Source organism: Carica papaya, chromosome 4, assembly GCF_054855325.1.
Source record: "Carica papaya isolate Zhongbai chromosome 4, ASM5485532v1, whole genome shotgun sequence".
NCBI classification, from domain to species: Eukaryota; Viridiplantae; Streptophyta; class Magnoliopsida; order Brassicales; family Caricaceae; genus Carica; species Carica papaya.
The window spans coordinates 2,967,660-2,991,995 of NC_142312.1; the positions used below are offsets into that span (position 1 = coordinate 2,967,660).

The 24,336-nt window shown below is 37.6% G+C and overlaps 4 protein-coding genes across 10 annotated transcripts; all 4 read left to right on the plus strand.

Moving 5' to 3' along the window:
• The first annotated feature begins 1,377 nt into the window (after positions 1–1,377).
• On the plus strand, positions 1,378–8,009 carry LOC110822456 (Chaperone DnaJ-domain superfamily protein). Of its 2 annotated transcripts, none has more exons than XM_088217350.1 (8): positions 1,378–1,914; positions 2,616–6,150; positions 6,224–6,293; positions 6,433–6,530; positions 6,618–6,683; positions 6,768–6,857; positions 7,251–7,427; positions 7,773–8,009. In XM_088217350.1, exons 1-8 carry the CDS (start codon positions 1,520–1,522, stop codon positions 7,806–7,808), a joined length of 4,467 nt encoding a protein of 1,488 aa, XP_088073476.1. In that variant the 5' UTR covers positions 1,378–1,519; the 3' UTR covers positions 7,809–8,009. The 2 variants fall into 2 exon arrangements, with proteins under 2 accessions (XP_088073476.1, XP_088073477.1); XM_088217351.1 differs by having other exon boundaries at positions 6,248–6,293.
• A 490-nt stretch (positions 8,010–8,499) lies between these two features.
• LOC110822127 (Tetratricopeptide repeat (TPR)-like superfamily protein) lies at positions 8,500–10,504 on the plus strand. The gene has a single exon (XM_022052138.2). It carries the CDS (start codon positions 8,814–8,816, stop codon positions 10,419–10,421), a length of 1,608 nt encoding a protein of 535 aa, XP_021907830.1. The 5' UTR covers positions 8,500–8,813; the 3' UTR covers positions 10,422–10,504.
• Positions 10,505–11,128: 624 nt separating this feature from the next.
• On the plus strand, positions 11,129–11,952 carry LOC110822305 (uncharacterized). Its single transcript, XM_022052388.2, has one exon. The coding sequence runs from the start codon at positions 11,333–11,335 to the stop codon at positions 11,750–11,752; it is 420 nt and encodes a 139-aa protein (XP_021908080.1). The 5' UTR covers positions 11,129–11,332; the 3' UTR covers positions 11,753–11,952.
• A 1,600-nt stretch (positions 11,953–13,552) lies between these two features.
• LOC110822210 (uncharacterized) lies at positions 13,553–24,189 on the plus strand. 6 transcript variants are annotated; one of them, XM_022052240.2, is made up of 5 exons: positions 13,553–14,130; positions 17,885–17,984; positions 21,580–22,382; positions 22,815–23,249; positions 23,625–24,189. In XM_022052240.2, exons 3-5 carry the CDS (start codon positions 21,584–21,586, stop codon positions 23,801–23,803), a joined length of 1,413 nt encoding a protein of 470 aa, XP_021907932.1. In that variant the 5' UTR covers positions 13,553–14,130; positions 17,885–17,984; positions 21,580–21,583; the 3' UTR covers positions 23,804–24,189. The 6 variants fall into 6 exon arrangements, with proteins under 6 accessions (XP_021907932.1, XP_021907931.1, XP_088073478.1 ...); XM_022052239.2 differs by having other exon boundaries at positions 17,885–17,980; XM_088217352.1 differs by having other exon boundaries at positions 13,553–14,026; positions 17,885–17,980.
• Positions 24,190–24,336: the final 147 nt, after the last annotated feature.

Sequence of the window (24,336 nt, forward strand, 5' to 3'; positions counted from 1 at the left end):
TAATAATGATAATATACCGATTTAAAAATTACGTGAAATTACATGGAATAAATTTATATTTAAGCTAATATATGCGTACATATATATATATATATATAGAGAGAGAGAGAGAAATACAATCCATGCCCTAGAATTTACTGATTTAATTAAGTCTTATAACTGTTTTTCTTAATTTAAATTATACTTAGTCTCTTAATTGATGTTTTAATTTTGTCATTTTGTGATAACGAAATATTTAAAAATGGGTATTTCACAAATTTAAAGCATCAAATGGGTTAGATTAAAAGTCAAATCTGTAAAGTAGATTGTTGTTAATGTCGTGGGGTAATAAGCAAGTAATTAGTTATAAATAATGTTTAATTAAGACTAAAGTTTTAATTAATGCAACAACAGCCAAATTTGATGATTAGGACCACCCAGCTGGTACAACTAGTACGCATTTAATTTTAAATATTTATTAATTAATATTTTATCATTTATTAATTAATTTTTTTAAATAATAATTTTAGATGTTAAAATAATGCGAATGCACTGTCAATTGTCGAGAATAAGTACAAAAAAAAAAAAAAGCCTAAAAAAACTCGTAAGAACAAATTGCCACTTATTTTTGTCTTCATTTTCATAATAACAATGACTTTGAGTCTCCATCATCCTGAAATGGGACACGTAACCTTATATTATAACTTATTATTATTGTCTCACATTTTTTTTTCTTTGAGAAGATTGAAAAAATATATTGTACTAAGTAAAAAAATAATTAAATGTAAAGGTGTACATTTTTAGTAAATTTTTTAAAATAATTTTTGAAAGGAGTTCTAACTCTTTAATAATTTTAGCAGTAAAAAGTGTGTGTTTCAAATAAATTACAAAAATTATTATTATTATTTTGACAAAATAACCCGATTTTACACGTGGAAATTGTATTAAAGTAGAAAATAAACAATTAATTTGGTGATTTTTTATTAACTTATAATTGAATATTTAAATTTATTATTTCATAAAGTATAATACTTTAATTGCTCAATGTAACTTTAGATTATATTTATATCCAAACGCAGAAAAAAGTTAGAAATAAATGTTATTAATTAATTTTTTAAAACAAAAAAAAAAAACACTTTGAGGAGTAGTTGTTACCGGTTTAGCAGGTAGACCGGTCAGTCGACTAATTTGAATTTTTCCCAGTGTTTTCCATATTAACAACCGTGCCCGATTATTACAAGAAGACGACATGGCATTTTGGAAATTTCGGAATTTTAGAATTTTTCTTTTCTTTACAAAATTATTCATCGAAATGCAAAGGTCATTTTCGTCATTTCACGTTTTACTTATCCCCATTTTCTTTTTTTTTTTTTTTTTTAAAAAGAAAAATACTTGCTTTCTCCTCCTCCTCCTCCTGACTGTGAACAGAACCTGCACGGAGGGACAGGAATGGGAAACAGAGCTCACAAGACCACCAAACCGATATAACGCGCGCACGAACACTAGACGCGAACCCTAGCTACAACTACTTCCATTTCCGATGGAGAATCTCTCACATTCTCGGCTGCCGAACAAGGGCTTACCTTCACTACCCAAGAAAGCTTGCAATGGCAACACCTTCAACTCCGGCAAAGCCAACACCTACGACGACGTCTTCGGTGGCCCACCGAGGTTCGGGGCCTCGGCGCTCTCTCCCCGGTTAGAGGACTACGGCGAGATTTTCGGTGGGTTTAACGCGCCTCGCGGCTTGTCGATTCCGGTTCTCGATCTTCCGCTGGTCCACGAGGACGAGGTATTTTCCGATGTGCGGAGCTCCGGATTTGACTACGGTGAGGTTTTTGGTGGATTTGACAGTCTCGATTTCGCGTCGTCATATGAGGAGTTGGTAATGGACCAGTCTAAGGGTGGTGATGGTGATTCCTCTGAAGAAGCTTGGTAATGATCCATCTATCTTTTACTCTCTTTTCTTTTCCCTTCTTTTTTTTTTTTCGTTTCGAAAATGTTTAGCTTTGTTTATTTTTCTGGTTAAGCAAAATGTTTCGCTGTGTCGTTTGGTTACCTCTCAGGCCTTTTCTTCTGTGTCATTGTCCTTGATTTCTTGCTGTTCCCACAGCTAGCATATTTACCGTGAAAGTTGCATTTTTGTGTGTGGGTTTCGAGACGTAATGCTTGTGGGTTTTACGAACAAAAGAGATGAATTTCGTCAATTAATAGTTATGTGCTAGTAGTCATGGATAAGGATGAGACACTGATCTGGGTTCTTGAGTTCAGTAATTTTTTTTTTTCGGACGAACCACAAACTTTTGGTGTTGTTGACCTACATTCTTGCTTGGTGGTAATTTTTTTAGCTTTACTGATAATGGGATGTTGTGCTGTGGATCATGCTTCTTATATCGTTTTAGTAGTTTTTGGCTGGAAGATTAACTGTGCTTCAGGTATTTGGTTGTTTCACTGAAAATCAAGTTTATTAAGAAGTTAATTTCTTGGTTCATTTACTTAGAAGTCTCAGTATATTATTCTCTTTTATTGATTGTACGTTTGCATCCATGGAAGGGGAAAAATGGCATCTTGATTGATTTCAATGAAGTAATGCTGGGTTTGTTGAAAATATGTTTCTTGTGATTCCTCATCAATAGGACTCCTGTCGAAACTGAATCTCCACTCGAAGGATCAGATCATTCTGGGAAGAGTCCATGTTTGTCTAATGGAGATTCTCTCGAGTCAATTGATGGCAGCATGGAGTTCAGCGTATCATACAACAAGGCTTGTCAAAGTGAGATAGGAATGTCAAATGGGGTGACACATGTGACTGAGTCAATTCCTGGATATACTTTTGCTGTTGATAAAACCACTCGACTGCCAAAAGAGTATGAGAATCCATGCTTGAAGGTGACTGATGATAGCACTCTTGATAACACTGGAAGAATGATGAAAGGAAGACATCTGAGGAAAACCAAAACCTTGCACTCTGCAAATGGTAACACTGGCGGACAGACATTCGAAGATGACGTTACAAAGAGGAAAATGTATAGCAGGAACAGCTCTTTTCCTAATTCCATGTTTGTAACTGTTTCTGAAGTCAGCCTTCGAACTCAGCCTTCTGAATTGCCACCTCCCTCTAGACCACCACCTTTGTTAGATGCTAGAACAGAAGATGCTTGTAGATTCACTTCAAACAGTGGAACGAATGCCACTGAAGGGCCTGCATTTGCTAGTTCACCACCTTTCTTTGATGTAGAGATAGATGCAAGTTCGGCTGCTGCAGTATCTGCTGCCGCTATCAAAGAAGCTATGGAGAAAGCACAAGCAAAAATTAAAAGTGCAAAAGAATCAATGGAGAGGAAGAGAGAAAGTGTTAAAAATAACCTGAAGTCAGGTTCTAAGAATGGCAGAAAAGATAAGGAAGGAACACTAAACAAGAATGTCGATGGGTCAGATGGCATAAAAGAAGAAATAGCATGTGGTGTTCGTGCCCAAGGTGATAATGGAATGAACTTTTATGTTAGAGATGAAAGGCACAAAGTAATAAAATCAACACAGGAAGTTCCTGGTTCAATTGAAGTTGACAAAATTTTTAATGTGGTTAGGAAGTCTTCAGAGGAGAAGCCTGAAAAGAAATCTTTGTCACCTCAACAGCTCAATGAAATTGATGAAAATGATGAATGGAAAGAAGCAACACAATTTTTTGAACTGGTGAGACTAGACAAATCAAGAGCCAGTTTCGAATATGAAAACAGTGAAGATATTTTATTGCATAACACAAAGTTTCTTCACGAGGATGGTCAGAAGGAGAAGTGGTCAACTGTGAGAAACTCAGAGAAGCAACCAGAACGGAAGTTGAAGGCAGTGGGAGAAAATCAAACTGCTGAGAAACTTGAGAAGAAATCAGAAACAGCAAAGGTGGTTTGTGAGCATAAGGATAAGTACGGAAAATCAGGTACATCAATAGAAGCACCTCGGCAGAAGAAGCATGAGAAGAAGGTAAAGATTGTAAAGGATTTTCATGAAGAAGAGGGAGAGAAGAAATCTAAGATAGCCCCACAACCTGTGGGAGCAGAGAAGAAAGCAACTTCTATTGACCAATCAGAAAAATACGGGAACTTGGAAAAGGTTCGTCAAGAAAACAAAATCTCAGCTGAGCAGGCTATGAAGAAGAAGGAAAATAACTCGCAACTGAAAGAGGCTAGTAGAAGTGTGCAAAACCAGAAATGTACTAATGGGTCTCATGGAAGAGAAGTCTGTGAAAAGACACAGGAAGAGGTCTTTGAGTTAAAAGAAAATGATAGAAAACTCAGGAAGGCTCTTGAAGAAGAAGAGTTTGAGAAAAGAATTAAGGAGGTTCTGGAGCAGGAAGAAAAAGAGAAGAGGTTAAAGGAGGTTCTTGAACAAGAAGAAAGTGAAAAGAAAAAGAAAGAGGCTCATGAAAGAGAAGACAATGAGAGGAGACTTAATGAAGCTCGTGAGCTGGTAAAGGATGAGAGGAGACAGAATGTGGCTCTTAAGTATGCAGAGGAAGAAAGGAGAATGGAAGAGGCTTTTGATCATGCAGAAGAGAGGAAATTAAAAGATGCTCCTGAACAGGATGAGATGGAGAAGAGACAACTTCAGGCTCTTGAAAGAGAAGAAAAGGAGAAAAGATTTAAAGAAGCTCTTCAGCGAGAAGAAAATGAGAGGGCAGTAAAAGAGGCTCGTGAAAGAGAGGAAACTGAAAAGAGACTTGAAATGGCGCATGAGGAGGAGATTGAGAAGTGTCTTAAAGAGGCTTATGGAAAGGTTAGTCTAGAAGAGGAGTGTGGACAAGAAGACAGCAGCAGGATATTGAAAGAGTCTCCTGGAGGTGAAGAAAGTGAAATGAGATTGAAAGAAGCATTTAAGGAAGAAATAAATGAGAAAACAAAGAAGGCTTGTAATTTGGAAGAAACTGAAAAGCAACTTAAAGACACTGCTCAGAGTGAAGAGCTGAAGACAACAAACCAAGAGCAGCAACCAACTGAGAATGATAAAAACAGGAAGATGTGTAAGGAGGAGGAAGGAACTAATCTACAGAGGGAAGTGGAATATCTTGGAGTTTCTGATGAGGCATATGACCCATCTGATGATGAAGATCTTCAAACAACTGAATCAGCTAGAAAACAAGAGATGGACAGTGGAAAACTTGAAAAAATCCAAGTGGCTTTTGTTGAAGAGGATAGAAAGATGGTAGCTGCACTAAAGGACACTGAAAAGAGACCACAGGTTGTCGGAACTGTAGACATTTTATTTGATGAAGAATATGTTAAATCTGGGATGGTTCGTCGCAACTTAGAATTTGTAGAGAGCCTATCCAGAGATGCGTATGTAGCAGAGTTGCTTATCCAAGAGCAGAGAGTAAATAGAGCAGGTGAAGCTGGAAGCAGTATTGCACAAACAGATGTGGAGAAAACTAAAGATGTTTCCCAGTTAGGATCTGATTTGAGAAATCACAATAAGAAATTTGCTTATGAGTTGGAGGGAAGAGGGAATCATATCACGCAAACACAAACCATCCTGAATCAAGAAGAAAACAGGGATAAGTCCAGTTCAAATGAAACAATGAGGGAATCAGTTGAAGGTGGAAAGAAAGTGGAATTGACAGAGTCTTCTATGCTAGAAGGGAAAAGAAGCACCCCAAAAGCAGCTCAGCAGGTTAATGACAGAAATGCACGAAGAAAAGACAGAAATCTCAATGAGTTTTCTAGATTGGAAGAGAAAGAAAGTGAAAGGATAAGAAGAGAACGAGAGCTTGAAAACGAGCGCCTCAGAAAGATAGAAGAAGAAAGGGAGAGAGAAAGAGAAAGAGAAAAGGACAGGATGGCTGTCGACAGATTGAATGCTGAAGTTCGTGATAGGGCAGAAAGGCTTGCTGTGGAAAGGGTAACAGCTGAAGCCCGGCAAAGAGCACTGGCAGAGGCTCGTGAAAGGTTAGAGAAGGCATGTGCAGAGGCTAAGGAGAAATCATTTGGTGAGAAGGCATCTGTGGAGGCTAGGCTCAGGGCAGAACGTGCTGCTGTTGAGAGGGCAACTGCAGAGGCTCGAGAACGTGCTGCTGAAAAAGCTGCATTTGAGGCAAGAGAACGGATGGAAAGATCTGTATCAGATAAATTCTCTACTTCTTCCCGAAATAGTGGAATGAGACCAAGCTCTTCATTCTCAGTGAGTATAAATATAACTTAATTTTTCTGGCTTTAGCAGCCTCAGATAGTCTTTTAATTTGTTACTTTTCCAGGATGTGCATGATCATCAATTTCAGACTACAGGCTCTTTGGGTGCTCAAAGATTTCATTCAGCTTATGGTGGTAAGCAGTTTCAGAAAGACCAACAGTGTCTTCTGCATAGGCTAGAATTAGAAAAAGTTTTCCCTTCACCCCACCAAATCCTCTTAACATTTGCTTTATGGTCACTGCTAACCTATGGACATAATTTTTTTGCTTGAAGCTTCCTATTATGGTGAGAAGTCTGAAGGAGTTGATGGTGAATCAGCTCAAAGGTGTAAAGCTAGACTAGAGAGGCATCGCCGAACAGCTGAACGTGCAGTAGGATTCTTTAGTGCCCACTAAGTTCAATGATTTATGTATATCTTGATATATAACGAGGTAACTCGACATTTCTGGGTTTTGTAGGCAAAAGCGCTTGCAGAGAAGAACATGCGTGATCTTATCGCTCAAAGAGAGCAAGCAGAGAGAAATGTAATCTTTGCACCTATAAGATAGTTTCTTCAACTCTGAAATGAAAATTTGACTTATTTATCTTGGATCTAATTTTGTTTGCAGAGATTAGCAGAAACCTTGGATGCAGATGTCAAAAGGTGGTCCAGTGGAAAAGAAGGGAACCTCCGTGCATTGCTTTCAACATTGCAATATGTACGAGTTGCTATCCTGTCTTAATATAGCCTTCATGTTTGGCTTGATGCTCAGGCTTCTAAAACTTCTATTTCTTATGTTGTACTTGGCAGCAGCTGTTCTATAAGGATCCTAAAAGTGTTATTTTCTGTTTGTTGCCCTCTTGTGAAATGTATGCACACCTGGAAGTCCTAAGATATGCTTTAGATTATGCTGCTTTGATATATATGTGTTGATTGCAGTTATGGATGCACTCTTATGCAGCAATTATTTCATGTTTGTAGTTTTTGAGTTGTCCACTAAATTTTCCTTGAATGACATAACTAGAAATAGAAAAGTTGATTACAGGACAATTGAATTGATGTCATAGACAAATGAAATACATTCTTTCTTTACCTTATGTTTGTTTGACAGATCCTTGGCCCAGATAGTGGTTGGCAGCCAATCCCGTTAACAGAAGTCATAACTGCACCTGCGGTAAAGAAAGCTTACAGGAAAGCTACCCTTTGTGTTCATCCTGACAAATTACAACAACGAGGTGCAAGTATTCAGCAGAAGTACATTTGTGAAAAGGTCTTTGATCTTCTGAAGGTTCGTTACTTACATCTTGGTTTCTGTCCAAACTAACAAAGTGTTGATAACCTTCTATCTAGAAGTAAAATACTCGGTTGACAACTAGTTTGCATCACTGAAAAATAGTGTGCACTTTCTGTTCTTTCTTTGGGTTCCTTCATGGGAAATCATATGGTTCTTGTGTTGTTAAAGATAGAAAAAAAAAATAATTGGACAGACTATTTTAGACCTTGTAGAACTCTAGTGGGTAATATTTATTCGTCTGTGATGAGGTGATAAATGTCTAAATGTTGATGGTAAAGTGTTGGTGCATTGCCATTTGGCTTCCTCTGAATGTGTACTGTTGTTTCTGACAATTTCCAGGAAGCTTGGAACAAATTCAACTCTGAAGAACGGTAGCTTGTTGTGCTTGCAGATTTGCGTATTTCTACAGTTCATGGTCAATTCTGTAAATTTACACAGCGAGGTAGTAGATTTTTCGTAGCGATTGGATATTTTAGTTTATCTATGTAGTTTTGAAATGTAATCTTAAGCTCAAAGAAACAGGTGTGAAACTAGTAAAAGAGAAAAATTCATTTCCCCTTTTTGAAAGTTGAGAAACCCAGCTTCCTTTATGTTACATATATAATATATGTATGTATTCAGAAACTGTACCCGTAATATTCAAGATAGAGAAAACTAGGAGAAAGAATGCCCGGGTGGGGAGCTATCTACGACTTCAAACAGAACAGAAAGGCTCGACTGAACATATCAAAACGTTTTATTCCATTCATCTGAGGGTTTAGAATTAAGAGAAATAAAAAAACAAAAAAGAGAAAAGTTAAAGATGACTTCTAATAACTGTGTGTTTAGGTTTTATAAAAAAGCTAAATCCAAACTCACTTCAGATCCAAATTGAGTTTCAATTTTTTTTTTTTTTTTTTTTTAAATTTTGTGGATCGTATCAGGTGGAGGGGTTATCTTGTCAGAACCCGATGTATTTTTATATTATTTAAAATATAAAAAAAAAATATATATATATATTTTAATATAAATATAATTATTTATTTATATAAATATAAAATGTTTATAATAATAAAAATTAAAATATCTATGCATGTAATGAATTGACTTCAAATAGATGTTAAACTCGAACCCGAACCTGAACCTAAACATGCACTTAAACAAAAAAAAAAGAAGAAATCATGGTTAATCCGAGTGAACCGGATCAGGTGAGTTTGGAGGTCTAGTCTAGATGTTATGGTGTGCACGCGCATGGTAAGACGACAGCGTATAAGCAGCTCCATTCCACGACTTGAAAATTTATTCATCGGGTTAATCATGGGCGAAAAATTCAAGCCCGAAAGCTAGAGTAATTACAGAGATGAAGGAAGCAGAAATGGAGGAAAGTTATAGGAAGAAACCATGTCTAAGTCCTATTACTGCACACAATCTCTAAACTTCCCTCTCAGAACCCTCGAATTATGTTACTCAAGAAGACCCTCCGATGCATTAATCAAGCATCAAAACCGCCATGTCGATGCCGACCACCTGTTCGAAGAAAATCCCCACAGAGAGATCCACTCGCTTAATTCCCAACTCGCATCTTACGTTCGAAACGGCAACGTTATTTCCGCATGGGCTCTCTTTAGACGTATGAACTCCGCGTGCTCCGCTCTCAATGCGCACTCTTTCACCCCAGTTCTTGGGGCGTGCTCGGTCTTGCCGGGTCCCGAACGCGGCAAACAAGTGCATGGACTAATGATTAAAACGGGCGCTGACACGGGAACCGTGTCCAAAACCGCTTTAATGGACATGTACTCGAAATATGGGCAATTGGGTAACTCTGTTAGAGTGTTTGAAGAGATGGAATTCAGGGATGTTGTGAGTTGGAACGCGTTGCTTTCGAGCTTTCTGCGTCAGGGTCTTACCATGGAAGCGCTTGGCGTTTTTGAAGCCATGAAGAGAGAAAATGTGGAAGTCAGTGAGTTCACTTTATGTTCTGTGCTCAAAGCTTGTGCTTCCTCCAAGGATTTTAAGAGAGGGAAACAGGTTCATGGACTGGTGGTTGTGATGGGTCGTGATTTGGTTGTTTTAGGTACTGCCCTTATTGATTTTTATTCCAGTGTTGGGCAGATTAGGGAAGCCATGAAAGCATATTCAAGCTTAAATGACAAAACAGATGAGATCATGTTGAATTCTCTGATTGCTGGGTGTGTTCGAACTCGAAACCTAAAGGAAGCATTTTCCGTTATTAGCACAATCAAACCCAGCATACGGGCGCTCACTAGTATTCTCTCTGCATGCTCTGATATTTCGGATTTGTGGATAGGGAAGCAGATCCATTGTGTTACAATTCGTTTCAGATTCACTACCGATACTCAATTATGCAATGTTGTGTTAGATATGTACGCAAAATGTGGAAAGATTAGGAATGCTCGTTCTTTATTTGATGGAATTCAACACAAGGATGTAGTTTCTTGGACAAGCATGATAGATGCGTATGGAGTTCATGGATATGGACTGGAAGCTCTTGAGTTGTTCAAGAAAATGAGTGAGCACGAAAATGGAGTCTCACCAAATTCTGTGACATTCCTTGTTGTTTTATCTGCTTGTGGGCATGCAGGGCTAGTGCAAGAAGGAAGAGAATGTTTGGAGTTGATGACTAATAAGTATGGTATTGAGGCAGAGCCAGAGCACTATGCTTGCGTCATAGATATACTTAGCAGGGCTGGGGAGATAGAAGATGTGTGGTGTTTATTCAGTGAGATGGTTAGGAAGGGTAGTAAGTCTACAGCAGCTGTATGGGCTGCGTTGCTAAATGCTTGTAGTCTTAACCTGGACGTTTCGAGAGGCGAGTTTGCTGCCAAAAATCTCCTGGAAATCGAACCCAAAAAACCTGGGAATTTCGTGCTGGTTTCCAATTTCTATGCAGCAATTGGAAAGTGGGATTCTGTAGATAAGCTAAGAGGTGTTATGAAGGAGAAAGGGTTGCTTAAGGAAGTGGGAAGTAGCAAAGTTCCACGGAGATGATTCCATCAATATATGCTATGTGACTGAATTGAAGTGTTATAATCACTTGTTAAGATGTAGTAAAAATTTGTCTTTATAGGTTATATTTTATTTTATTTTATAATATAATATGAAGATAAATTAGAGTAAAATTAATTTTGTATAAATTTAAAATTGCACTTTTTCACTAAACTTGAATCCTTAAATTACGGTAAACAATGTTTGGACCCTGACTCGATCTACATTATTATTTAATTAAAACAAATGAAAAAAGTTCACAATTTTTTTTAAAAAATAATAAAAATAATAAGCACCCGCAGCCAGGTTTGGCTGGTCAAACTGGAGGTGACATAGTCAAAACGACCAGGCCCCACGAGGTGGAGGCCATGTTTAGCACGTGACTAGAAAGTAACTACGTTTCTTCATATTAGTGGAGATTTTCTTCTGTAAATTAAAAAGTCAAAATAGCATCCCCAAACTGGTCTTTATTTCCACACTCAACTACCACGTCATCTTATAATTCTCATAACTTCCTTTATACTTAACTGACTCTTATAATTTTCGTAATTGAAAATTGCTAATTGAATTCATTTGCCTATTAATATATATATATATATTAATAATTAAAAATTTTCATTAAATTTTTTCTGTATGTTTTGTATATTTACTGACATGAAAATATTAATATATATATATATATAAATAGCCGACGACCAAACTTAATCAAACAAGGCATGCGCCAACAAATTCCTCCAAACTTATTTTAAGTCTTTATCCTTCAACTCTCTCACTCATCATCATCTCTTACCAACTCTCCTCTCCTCTCCTTTATATATATATATATACGCTGTAAGAACCCGCAGACATACTCCAACTCCGCACCTATCTCTGCGACAAAACCAGATCAGACCCAGAATTTCAAGAAGCCAGCCATGGCCCTGCTCAGAGCTTTGAGCACCAGAAAACCCCACGGCGGCTACGAGCGGCTCGTCGACGACCCCAGCGTCGGCCTTATGGAGGGCAAGTTGCAGAGAACGACTAGCGTGCCGGCGTCCAGACTTTTCTGCCGGTCAACAAAGTTGGTGCCGGAAATTGAAATACTCTACGAAGAGAAAATTGTTAATCCCAAATTAGGAAATATCAAGCCTGCGGCTGTGGCGAAGAATAATGTTAATAGTAATAATAATGTGAAGAAGGCGAGCAAGGCTCACCCGCTGTTCAGTTTGTTTGACGTTCGCCGGAGCAAGAAGAAGACGACGGCGAAGCAGGAGTTCCAGAGGTATCTGGAGTATGTGAAGGAGGGAGGATTGTGGGATCGGAATTCAAGTATGCCTGTTATGCATTACAAATAGAGAAAACCAGAAAACATAAATGGTGTCTCTTACTTCCTTTTTTATTTTTTATTTTTTTTGGATCATAATATATATATATATATATAGACACATGTATGTTTGAAGAATTTTCTAAATGGAGATGACCCAGAAATTGTGATTAGGAGATATGTAGGTTTATTTCGTGATTAATGAGGAAGAAGAAGGTCAGTTAAATTTCATTGATTGTGCATTAATCAATTGGTTTAATTTGTGGATAACTTATTTAATTATTTATGCAAAATGTTTTTTTTTTTTTTTTTACTTTTTAATAATTTGCAAGACAAACCATTAGTAGTGTTACATATTAAAGCCGATTAAAATTTTGATTTAATATTTTTATTCGTCAAAAAATAAAACTATTGAAACAAATACACGAATATCAATATGCCATATGTATATATATATATATATATATATATTTGTTTATGGCAAAATATACCTTGTACCATGTTATCAATATAATTATTGATTCATTGATTGAATCAGCTCTGGGCCCAGTTAGACCGGACTTTAAAGAAGTATTCTCAAGCCCCTAGCCCATGTAAATTGGTGAATGAATAGGATCTGTCGACATCAATAGAATATTTTTTCTGGTTAACATAATATTATAAAAAATAAATTTGATTTCATTAATTATAATTAATAAATTAATAAATATAAGCATAGAATTAATTAATTAATTAGTTAAATTCATTCTTTTAAATTATTTTTTAAATATTTAATGAAAAATTAGAAAGAAATAAACTGACATAAATAAAAAAATATATTAAAAATTAAATTGTAATAAAAATAAATTAATGATTTATCATAATTTTTATGATCAATATAAAAGTTTTTTGTTGAATTAAAAATTAAACAAATTATTTTAAAATTTCTATATAAAATATATTGATTACCAGTACCACCACTAGTGCAGGCAATGACAATCTCACCAACAAACCCATTAAACCATATCTGCTCGGTACCAGTGCCGTTTCGGCCACTTGGCACACACCAACCTTCGACGATGACGATCATCTCTTCCTTCTCTGCAGCAACTGGCCGGCCACCAACTCGACTATCGAATGGCAGTCATACTTTGTATATCTATATATTATATTATAATTAAAAATTATTATTATATATATTAAGTGGACCCCACCACAAAAGATGGGAAGTGATATAGATTCAACGATGGAGGCCGAAAAGACGTTAGCCCACAATTCAATGATTCGGAATCTCTTAACGGGGCCCACTCAACTGAATCTGTCTCGTCCCATACTGAAATTGTATTTGGACCAGCACCGTTAAAGTTAAGGGAATGGTGTGCTTGGATTTTAAAGTCTTTTTTTAATTTTTTATTATTATAAAATATATTTATATTTGTATTAATAAATTATATTAAATAAGTATATTTTAATTTTTGTTAATATATAATTATTATTCATAAAAACGGGGCGGATTTAAATTTGATAAAACCCATCTTAAATCCGGCCACGTTGCCGAAACTTTCTTTTGGGGAACCAAACAACGTCACCCTTCCAACTGGCCAACTGCAAAGCGCACACCCGACGGCCTGACAGATTCTCGATAGAACCGGAACACCCACGTCATCTTCACGTCACATCACGTCTTCCTCATTTATAATGCCCGTGTGTAAGGGTATTTTCGTCTTCTCATTACTTAACAGTTGTGCCTGTGTGAACTTACGATGTCATATTTTTATTTTATTATCATAGACACGAGTATACCATAACCCTTCCCAAATTATTTGTAAAATGAATGATTATTAAAATAGTATCAAGTACGATCTGCTGCACCCAATTCTTACCCGCGAAACTTCGCTTCTCTTGTCTCATGGTTCGAACAGCAAAAATCTAAAGCGAAAAGTCTGGAACAAAAGAAGGTAACGCAAAAAATAAGGACAAGGAAGAAGGAGAACGGGTGCTGTTCGTGTAGAAGAGAGTTTTGGAAGGAGACAGAGACGAAGCGTTCCAGAAAAAAGATGAATCAGAGAAGACGAGGGGCGGCTAGACGTCGACGCTTTTGATCGAAAAGCAGAGGGAAGAACTCGAGGCTGTTGCTGCGGAAAAGGAGGAACGGGACTGGAGGAGGGAAGCTTGGATATAGACTGTCGCGGAAAAACGGGGAGGGGGAAGATAAATTGGAAATAATAGAGGAGAGGCTGGGAAGAAGGGGAAAATCAGAGAGAAAAGAAGAGAGAGAACCAGAGACAGGGACCAAGGGCGAGCAGGAAGAGAGAGAGGAGTGAACGTAAGTAGAGAACATACAAGAAAGCCTTTTTGTTTATGAGATAATTCTGACTCTTTTCCGAGAGGCAAATTTATTGCTGCTCCATTCGGATCAAAGCTTGATTGGTAAGATTTCCTTTAGCTCTATTGTTTTCATATAACGTGTTCTGAAAGAAATGATGACGGGTTCGTGATTATTAATGCGTGGATTACCTCTGTTAATTTTCTTATTTTCCTTTGGCTTGCACGATGTAGGGTCGTAATGAGTTATTTTAAATTTTCTTTTTTCCTTTGGCTTGCACGATATAGGTCGTAATGGACAGGGTGGTCTGTTTGCACGCCATCCGCTCGACAAAAATACTATGAAGATTTTTCTTCTTGATTCTTTTTGTTTTTTTTTCCTTTTTGCTTTCCTTGTCGGTATTGCTACCTCCTTTAATTTTGGATCTATTACTGGTGTTCTTATGTGATTGCGGGTCAAACGGTTTATGTTTTGTGTGTCCTTAAAAATGCATCCTCTACAGGCTGAATACATATGTACTGGAAAGAGTTTGCTTGTGTTTTGACCCACGGTTTAGCAAGAGGAATCGGCTCTTATGTTTGCCTTGCCTTGTCCAAACTGACCCCCGTTGGTTTGGATTGCTAGATCTATTGAAAAAGGTCATTGACCAGGAATTTGTTGGAGTTATTTCTACCACCTAAATGGCTTCTTTGTCCTTGTCAAAATGGTAGTGGAGGCTATGTTTTAAGAGGGATTTGAATGCCAAGAAGATGGGTACTTATATAGATTGATCATGACTTGTATTAAGGACTTTATATGCTCATGACTTGTAATATTGTAAATAGCATATACACTTTGGCAAATAAAATCACCTTCAATATTTTTCGTACTTGTTCAGTATTAAATACGGATCAAATCCACTTACATGTGCTGTGAAAAAATGTTGTAGGAAATGTATATGCTATATATGATTTTTACAACAAAGAGATTCTGAAGCATGAATTAGAGACAGAGCAACTAACCAAGAACTTACCTTAAAGGAGCAAACTTGAATCCACACTATTATTCTGCCCTTCTTGTTTCTATCTTATTACTTTTTTTTACTTCTGTACTTTAATATGTAATAGTTTAATGTATTTTTGTTGATTAGATTTAAACATTACCTCACACGTGCTATTAGATTAGGACATCAATATATGTTAAAATTAGGCCTAACGAATTATTCTACATAATGAGGCGGGTGTCATACAACATTTCAAATTGTCTCATTTTGGACTCAAATTTTTTTTTGAAGGATTTTAGACTCAAATTTCTTTTGATTAAAATAGTGCAAAATTTGTGATTGTTTCCACCTTAATGGATCAGCAGCAATTCCCAATCAAACAACATTTAATTTTGAGGACCCCTGCGTCCCTGGTTTCGATAGTGGATAGAGAAGAGGTAGAGAGGCAGTCATTGGCATGGGAAGCTTGGGGGAGGGGTTTCTTTTTCCCCTCGAGGTCTGGGAAAAGAAGAGTCAAGAACCCTTCATATGATGCCATTTTGGTTCTACTCCTCTTTCTCGCCAATTCATCACTGATCTCTTTGTTTTTCTCTAAGCTCATTGTTGTCTGGAATTTTCTTTCCCAATTGAACATCTCTACATTTAATGGTAGGTTTACCTATCGTAATTATCATGAGATGATCATTATTTTTTTAGCTTTTCTATTTTTTTCTTTTTCTTTTTGGCATTCTTGTTTTATTATCATTTTGTGTTGTCTTTGCCTTTTATTTCCAATTTTAGCTTGTGTTTGAACCATGTGGTTGTGAGAAAATTGAGTGAAGGTAACTGTTGAATTTTAATCTTTTTTGGTGTCCCAAATAAGTTATAGGTTGCAGTTTGTACCAATGCTTGGGCTTTATTCTATTGTTGATTGGATTTCATTTTAGTAGTTTTTTATTTGCTACTTTCTTTTGTAGTTGGTGAGCTACGGTCCGTGAGGAATTGCCATAGCCTTCAGTTCACTGTTGATTCTAAAATTTTTTTAGCTTCTTTCTAGGGGTTATTTCAAAGTTTGAAATTAGGGTTTCATTGGCTTTGATTTTGGTGTTAGCTATAGTTGTTTGGCATGTAGTTTTAGTCTTTTCAAGAGTTCGAGAAATCCCCTTGAATGGTTGACATTATGTGTAGAAAATGTAGAAAATAGCTGTTATTCTAGAAGGAAAACAACTATCATCTCCTTTGTCTTTTCTTGTGTACCGTAGAAAGGAGAATAACAGAATTGGTGGTGTGTCACCTACACCAATTCTGAATATTCCCTTACCCCACAAAATTTGGTTCTGGTGGAGAAAAGTTGTTATTCATTTGTGTATAAATATGCTCATTTGGAGCTGGAAAATGCAAGCAGAAAATAAAGGAAAAACTTCCCTCAAAATAGCTTCATAATTCCTTTAGGGTATCAGAGCTTCTTTGGTTCGGATTCCACATTCGACTACCCCTGTTCCAGGATAATACAACAAGTGTTATGGCTTCTGGAGGTACTTCGTCCTCATCTTCACTTGAGGTATCTTCAGGACCTCTCCTTTCTTTAGCAGTCATGCACGGCCTCGGAAAACAAACGTCTTCACAAATTACGGGCCACAAGCTGATTGAAAACAACTATCTACAGTGGTCCTCTTCTGTGCTGTTTTTCATCCGGGGCAAGGGTAAATAAGAATATATCACCGAAGAAACAACACCACCATTCGCCACCGATCCAAACATGAAGACATGGAAAATGGAGAACAACCTCGTCATGTCTTGGCTCGTCGCCTCAATAACGTCAGAAATAGGAGAAAATTTCCTCCTATACGAAGCTGCTCACGATATTTGGATTTCTGCCAAGGAATTTTATTCCTCCAAACACAATACCGCAGCTGTGTTTGAAGTGGAAACAGCCCTCCACGACCTCCACCAAGGCGACTCCATCATGATACAATATTATAATATTCTTACGCGAAGCTGGCAGTGACTTGACGCGTTTGAAGAAGTGAAATGGGTCTCCCCTAAAGATGCCAGAACCTACCAGAACTTGGTTGAACGAAAGAGGATGTTTAAATTTATACTGGGTCTAAATCCCTACCTTGACGATGTAAGAGGATGCATTCTAGGTCAGAAGCCTCTGCCCAGCATTTGCGAAGCCTTCTCAGAAGTCAAAAGAGAGGAGAGCCGGAAGAAAATTATGATGGGTGAGGGCCGCTTTGTAGCAGGGTCATCTGAGAATACGTCGGCTCTAATGACGCATTCTGAGAGTTGCAGAAAAAAGGGCAGACCATTTTGTGATTACTGCAAAAGCTTGACCATGTATGCAGCCGTTGTTGGCGACTTCATGGCAAGCCAGCCGACCGTCGTCCTTTGAAATCTGAAAGCTCCACAGAATCGCGAAGTAACGCGGCTGCAGTCGCAGCAACAAATGAAGAAGGGTCTAAGTCTGCCTCAGGTTCTGGAAAGGACTATTTTACCCCAGGGCAACTTGATATTCTCGAAAAGACCATTTAAAAATTGTTGTCCCAAGATTCAGCTAATATAATAGTCACTCAAAAAGGTAATAATCCTCAGGTACTCTGTTTATAGCATATTCTACAGTTGATCAAGCATGGATAGTTGATTTCGGTGCAACCGATCACATGACTGGTAATGTTTCTCTGTTTAAAGATTATCCTCCTTGTAGTGAGTATTTCACCATTAGGGTTGCGGATGGAACTGTATCTAGAGTGGTTGGTATTGGCTCAGTTGTCGTGTCACTCTAAATTGTTCTGAAATCAATTTTCAAATTTAGCATATAATTTACTATCAGTTTGGAAACTGACTACTGATCTCAACTGTGCTGCTAAATTTGGTTTAACTTTGTGTAATTTCAGGATTTGGACTCGGGAAAGATGATTGGCAGTGCTAGAGTACATACCAGACTCTACCTCCTCCGTGCTGAACCTTCTAGTAGACAAGCTCCAAATGTAGTATGTACTGGTTCTATTTCTGTTAGTAGTACTTGTGATCATGAAATCATGTTATGGCATTCATGCTTGGGACATCCAAACTTTCTGTATTTAAAGAAAACGTTTATGTCATTGTTCACTAATAAAGATCCTTTGTTATATCGATGTGAAACCTGTCAACTTTCTAAGCATGTTCGGAATACTTTTCCTAGTCTGAAGTATACGTCATCTAAATCATTTTTCTTAATTCACAGTGATGTTTGGGGACCTTTCCGACTCACTGACATATCCGGAAATAAGTGGTTTGTATCATTCATTGATGATCACACAAGGATTATTTGAGTATTCCTATAAAAGAGAAGTTAGAAGTAGGAGCTATATTTCAAAAATTTCACAAAATGATCAAAATTCAATTTGGCACAACAATACAAGTGTTAAGATTTGATAATACTTGTGAGTACTTAACATCAACCCTTAATAGTTATTTTGCTGAAAATGGTATAATTCATCAGAGGTCATGCGTCTATTCTCCTCAGTAGAATGGTGTTGCTGAGAGAAAAAATAGACACATTCTTGAAGTCACTAGGTCCATTATGTTTGCTATGAATGTACTCAAAACATTTTTAGGGGGAAGCCTTGCTCACGGCCACTTACTTGATAAACAGAATGCCTTCCTGAGTCCTCAAGTACCAAACCCAATTAATCTTCTCTCAGAATTCTTTCCACATTCCCGTATCCTATATTCCCTACCACTAAAGGTCTTTGGCTGCTCCGCATATGTTCATGTTTACTCACACCTTCGGGTTAAACTTGATCCTAGAGCTCTTAAGTGCATTTTTGTGGGTTATTCCCCTCATCAAAAAGGATACAAATGCTTCTTTCCGGATACTCATCGGTTCTATCACATCATGGATGTCACCTTTTTTCAAGATAAACCATTTTTTCCCAAAAGCAACATTCAGGAGGAGAAATATACTCAAGAATGTCACATTTGGGAAGCTACCATTTCTTCATTACTTGTCGACACACACCAGATATCACCCACACAAAATGAGCTCAAACCAGAAAGTACATTACCTACAACAAAGGAGTTACGTGTCTACACCAGGAGGAACAAGACCTAGAAAGGTAGTGTTCCAGCAGGGACTGAGCTTTGCCATGACTCGACTCCGCCTCCGACCATCCTAGACCCGACTGGTAAGACTATTACTACTGGTGATGATTTACCTCTTGCCTTGAGAAAAGGAACCAAATTCTGTACTAATCACCCCATACAAGATTATTTGTCGCTTGGTAATCTGTTTACAAAATATTATACTTTTGTAAGCAAACTAGATGAGAGCTCACCTGAGCCTAAGATAGTTCATGAGGCACTCAGAATTCCAGAATGGCTAGCAACTATCCGGGAAGAAATGAGAGCTCTTGAAAAGAATGGGACATGAGAATTGATAGAGTTGCCTCCTGACAAGCGCAGATAGGATGTAAATGGGTTTTCACAACTAAATATAATCATGATGGTAGTATAGACAGACACAAAGCCTGTCTGGTGGCAAAGGGGTTCACACAATCGTATGGAATAGACTATCAAGAGACTTTCACTCCTGTAGCCAAGCACAACACGATACGAATCTTGTTTTCTCTTGCAGTAAATCTAGATTGGCCTTTGTTCCAATTAGATGTGAAGAATGCTTTCCTTAACAGAAACTTGGAGGAGGAAGTGTACATAGACATCCATCCGGGTTTTGAGATAAACGACAACTCTCATAAGGTGTACATACTTAGAAAGGCACGCTATGGACTTAAGCAGTCTTCAAGGGCATGGTTTGAAAGATTCACAAGAGCTGTCAAGCAAGTGGAATATGAGCAGTGTCAGTCATATTACACTTTATTTGTCAAAAACTGTGACTCGGGTAAGAAGTCAATCTTAATAGTTTATGTTAATGATATTATAATTACAGGGGACAATGGTGAAGAAATACAGAAATTAAAAGAGTTCCTGGCCAAAGAATTTGAGATAAAAGACCTAAGAATACTCAGATATTTTCTAGGCATGGAGATTGCACAATCAAAGAAGGGAATTTTTGTTGCCCAACGGAAATATGTACTTGATTTCCTAAAGGAAACCGGAACGCTTGACTGCAAGCCTGCGAACACACCCATGGATTCTACTGTGAAACTTGGCAAGAGTGAGGGTGACAAGTTGACTGATAAGGAGAGGTGTCAGAGGTTAGTTGGGAAGCTCATGTATTTGGTACATACGAGACTAGATATAAGTTTTGCAGTCAGTACAGTGAGCCAGTTTATGAGTCAACCAACTGACACACACATGGGAGCTGTGTACAGAATTCTTAGGTATCTAAAGAAAACACCAGGACATGGTCTATTTTTCCAAAAGAATACAGACATGGAGATAGGAGTTTATACAAATGCTAATTGGGCTGGTTCAGTCAATGATAGGAGGTCAACCTCAGGGTACTGCACCTACGTCTGGGGTAACCTTGTTACATGGCGAAGTAAGAAGCAATCAGTGGTATCACGAAGTAGTGCAGAATTGGAATTCAGAGCTCTTGCTCATAGTATATGTGAAGGTTTCTAGTTAAAGAGAGTATTGTAAGAATTAAATCTGACTCCACAAGTGCCCATAAAAGTGTGATGTGATAATCAGTCAACTATCCGAATGGCAAAGAATCTAGTCTATCATGATAGGACAAAGCATGTGGAGATAGACCGTCATTTTATCAGAGAGAAGATCGAAAACAGTGTTATAAACATTATTCATATTCCCACATATCGACAAGTTGCTGATATACTAACCAAAGCTCTTCCTAAACATGTATTTGAAAATATTGTATTCAATTTAGGTTGACACAACATTTATGTAAAACTTAGATTGAGGGGGAGTGTAGAAAATGTGGAAAATAGCTGTTATTCTAGAAGGAAAACAACTGTCATTTCCTTTGTCCTTTCTTGTGTACCGTAGAAAGGAGAATAACAGAATTGGTTACACCAATTCTGAATATTCTCTTGCTCCACAAAATCTGGCTTTAGTGCAGAAAAGTTGTTATTCATTTGTGTGTAAATATGCTCCTTTGAAGCTGGAAAATGCATGTAGAAAATAGAGGAAAAACTTCCCTCAAAATAGCTTCATAATTCCTTTATAATGCTTACAGGACTTTCCAGTTATTTTGAGGGACCATGTTGGGATGAGGGTTTATAAATTTAAAGTTTTCCTTTTAACTATTAGATCGGTGAGCCTGTGTAGCATCTATCGTGCATTAAGTTGAATTTTTTCTTAGGCGAGTTTGTATTTATTTTTATCCAAAAAAAAAGTTTTCTCCAAAATTTGGCTTGAATAATTTTATGACTTTTAAGCTACACCATGCACAATGTTGCTTCCTGGTACAATGAGGAAAATGATTAGGAATTAACTTTTGAATATTGAATTTCATTTTCTCTCTTTTCCTCATCCAAGTTCCAAGTGAATAATGACCTCATGTCAGAGGGAGAATCAAGAATGTGTTGGTTAAATTTTACCATGAGGTTTTTAAATGGTTCTTGTTTTCCTTTCCCCATTTTTGGACCCAAATATAATTGTTTTATCTCACTTTGTGATGATGCAGAACCATGCCCACATTTACAGCTATAGCTTTGGACAGGTTGTTGGAACCTGGGACTTCCAAATCAGCCAGCAAGTCTACTCCTAATTTGAGACCTCCACTCTCCAAACCCCCTAATTCAAAGCTGGAGGAGGTAAGTAGTAAATCTACTACAGAGAGGAAAGTACCTCGCCCTCAAATATCACCTGCCCTTTATGCCACTCCCAAGACGACTCCGCTCCCTGATTCACCATCTTCATTCCCTCCATCTCCCTACATTATTAATCACAAGCGGCGCGGGCCACGCCTTCTAAAGAGCTTTTCTGAGGATGATGTATCTTCTTGGAAAAAAACTCAGAATGAAGAAAAAGCTAATGGGAGAACCGCAGATACTGAAGCCAGGACTCCCAATTTAACTAAGTCAAATTCTGTTGTTTTCCCTATTCCCGGGCCTATCATGGAAGAGCATGTTAATGAGAATGATGGACCTGTTCAACAGATTGATGCTAATTGTACCAATGTTTACCCTGTTGAAGAGGGAAATTTGGATGGAGCTGATCATTTAGAGCTTGCAAAAAGTCAAGTGGAGGTGGAATGCAGCAGTAGGGGACCTGAAGCCAGCAATGCAAGTTATGGTTTTACAAAGGAAAATGGCATAAGAAAGCTTGTTCCAGTGGATTCTTGTAGAGAAGTTGAATCTGAAGATTTCTATGACCCCCAAGAATCAATAAGTGTCACAAGTAATACAGAGGAAGAGGATTATGCTGGTAATGAAAGTTCTACGAAGCTTGCTACACCAGTTGGAGAGTTTTATGATGCTTGGGAAGGTACTTGAGCTTTATATTTCAGCTGTTCTAATTGTTTATAATATTTAGATGATATATGGATGATTGTATTGCTGGGGTTGGAGACTAGTTCCTTCTTTAATTTTCCTTTGTGATCTTATTTCCCCTTCCTATATTTTTAATTGTGCATATGGTAGCAAATTGGAAATGTATGAAAGCATCCCACCTTCTTATTGTGTGAATTATTTGTGTTTCTTGAAGGATATGTGTTGTGTCTAGTGACAAAAGGATAGTTTCTTTGCTGTTATATTTGTGCGAAAATCCTGAATTTTAGATAAAAGGATTTTAAATATGTAGCAGTTGTTTTACTTCCCTAGAAGCTGCTAAAATATCAATAGATGTTGTGGATAATATTAAAATTGTATTCTAGATTTTGTTGTCACAGTCGAAGCTCATTTTTGTTTTTGCCTGCAGAGTTGTCCTCCGGAAGTGGACAGCAGGCTTCATTTCGTGACATTGAAGGGGAACTGTGTGAAATAAGATTGAGTTTATTAATTGAGATAGAGAAGAGGAAGCAAGCAGAGGAAGCTTTGATCCACCTGCGAAGTCATTGGGAGAGTATGAGGCAGCAGTTAGCTAGCCGTGGATTGATAATTCCTGCAGATCCCACTGTTGCAGCTGAGGGCGGGCAGGTGGATATTGATGCTGCGGAAGAGTTGTCACTGCAGCTTCATGTTGCTCGATTTGTGTCAGATTCTATTGGCAGGGGCATCGCAAAGGCTGAGCTGGGGATGGAGATGGAATCTCAGATTGAATCAAAGAACTTCGAAATTGCACGATTGTTAGACCGACTTCACTATTATGAGGCTGTAAATCGAGAAATGTCGCACAGGAACCAGGAAGCCGTAGGTGAGATTTCTTCACCTGGAGTCACATTTTTTTAATTTCTTATCTACTTCTACGATCATCTTTGAATTCTCCTCCAATCTTAACCTCGTAGAACTTGCTTTATATTTCTTGGTGGGACGCCTGTCCTATATTGCAGTCTCTCTTGGGCTTGTTGTCTTTAAACATTTATCTGAAGATTATGCCAAGTACCTATTTATTGTGCCATGTATTTATAGAATATTGTTATATTTGCGCAGAAGGGGAAAGTGCTGTTATAAGATGAAATTCACTCATGTGTTGCTGCTTGTAAATGATACATTTCTTCTTGAATTAGCAGAAGCATGATAGGTTCATAGTCCAGTTGTAACTTCTGGGTTTTTGTGGTTGATGCTACAGAGATGTCTAGGCGGGAGAGGCAAAGAAGGAAAAGAAGACAGAGGTGGGTTTGGGGTTCAATTGCTGCCATAATTACTCTTGGGACTGCAGCCTTGGCATGGACTTATCTCCCTGCTGCAAAAGGATCTTCCTCCCCTGCTGACTCTCAATTTGCCGAGCATGACAATGCAGATAAATGATGACTGCTGATCAATTGGGATTGTGATGGCAGGATCATGAAGTAGGGAAAGACACAAAAATAAAAGGCTTGGATGTATCAACCATGTGAATAGAAATCTCTTTGCTCGTATCTGTTCAAAGGACATATCATGCTACCAAAGATAATTTAGGCATCTCTAGTTGTGGCTTGCACCTTTTCTGGCAATTTTGGAGGTGCTGAATGCTGAATAAATCCTGAATTTTCAATGTTGTAGCTTTCGGGAGCACTTCATGCGTGTCCTTTTTATGCACACCGAGTTGTTTTTTCATTTCGTCGGAAACCAGGAATTTAACTATTAGTTTACTTGGTGCGAGTTCCCCCAGCCTGGGATCACAATTTGATTAGTGTTCTGTTTATCCGGGTTTATATTTGGTCATAATTGTAGTCATTTTATTGATGACTTCAATTATTTTAACGTATAATTTCATTAATAAATTAAATCTTTATACTTATTGAATTAAGTTCACTGTTAGTCATTTACAAAAATAATAAATTCTACATTTTTATCACTAT

Bases quoted from the DNA above. Each gene is read 5' to 3' on its own strand.
- LOC110822456 (XM_088217350.1), top strand. From the start codon at position 1,520: ATGGAGAATCTCTCACATTCTCGGCTGCCGAACAAGGGCTTACCTTCA. The intron at 6,531-6,617 runs GTAGGATTCTTT...TGGGTTTTGTAG, and splicing joins GCCGAACAGCTGAACGTGCA to GCAAAAGCGCTTGCAGAGAA. The intron at 6,858-7,250 runs GTACGAGTTGCT...TTTGTTTGACAG, and splicing joins TGCTTTCAACATTGCAATAT to ATCCTTGGCCCAGATAGTGG.
- LOC110822127 (XM_022052138.2), top strand. From the start codon at position 8,814: ATGTCTAAGTCCTATTACTGCACACAATCTCTAAACTTCCCTCTCAGA.
- LOC110822305 (XM_022052388.2), top strand. From the start codon at position 11,333: ATGGCCCTGCTCAGAGCTTTGAGCACCAGAAAACCCCACGGCGGCTAC.
- LOC110822210 (XM_022052240.2), top strand. From the start codon at position 21,584: ATGCCCACATTTACAGCTATAGCTTTGGACAGGTTGTTGGAACCTGGG. The intron at 22,383-22,814 runs GTACTTGAGCTT...TTTTGCCTGCAG, and splicing joins GTTTTATGATGCTTGGGAAG to AGTTGTCCTCCGGAAGTGGA. The intron at 23,250-23,624 runs GTGAGATTTCTT...TTGATGCTACAG, and splicing joins CAGGAACCAGGAAGCCGTAG to AGATGTCTAGGCGGGAGAGG.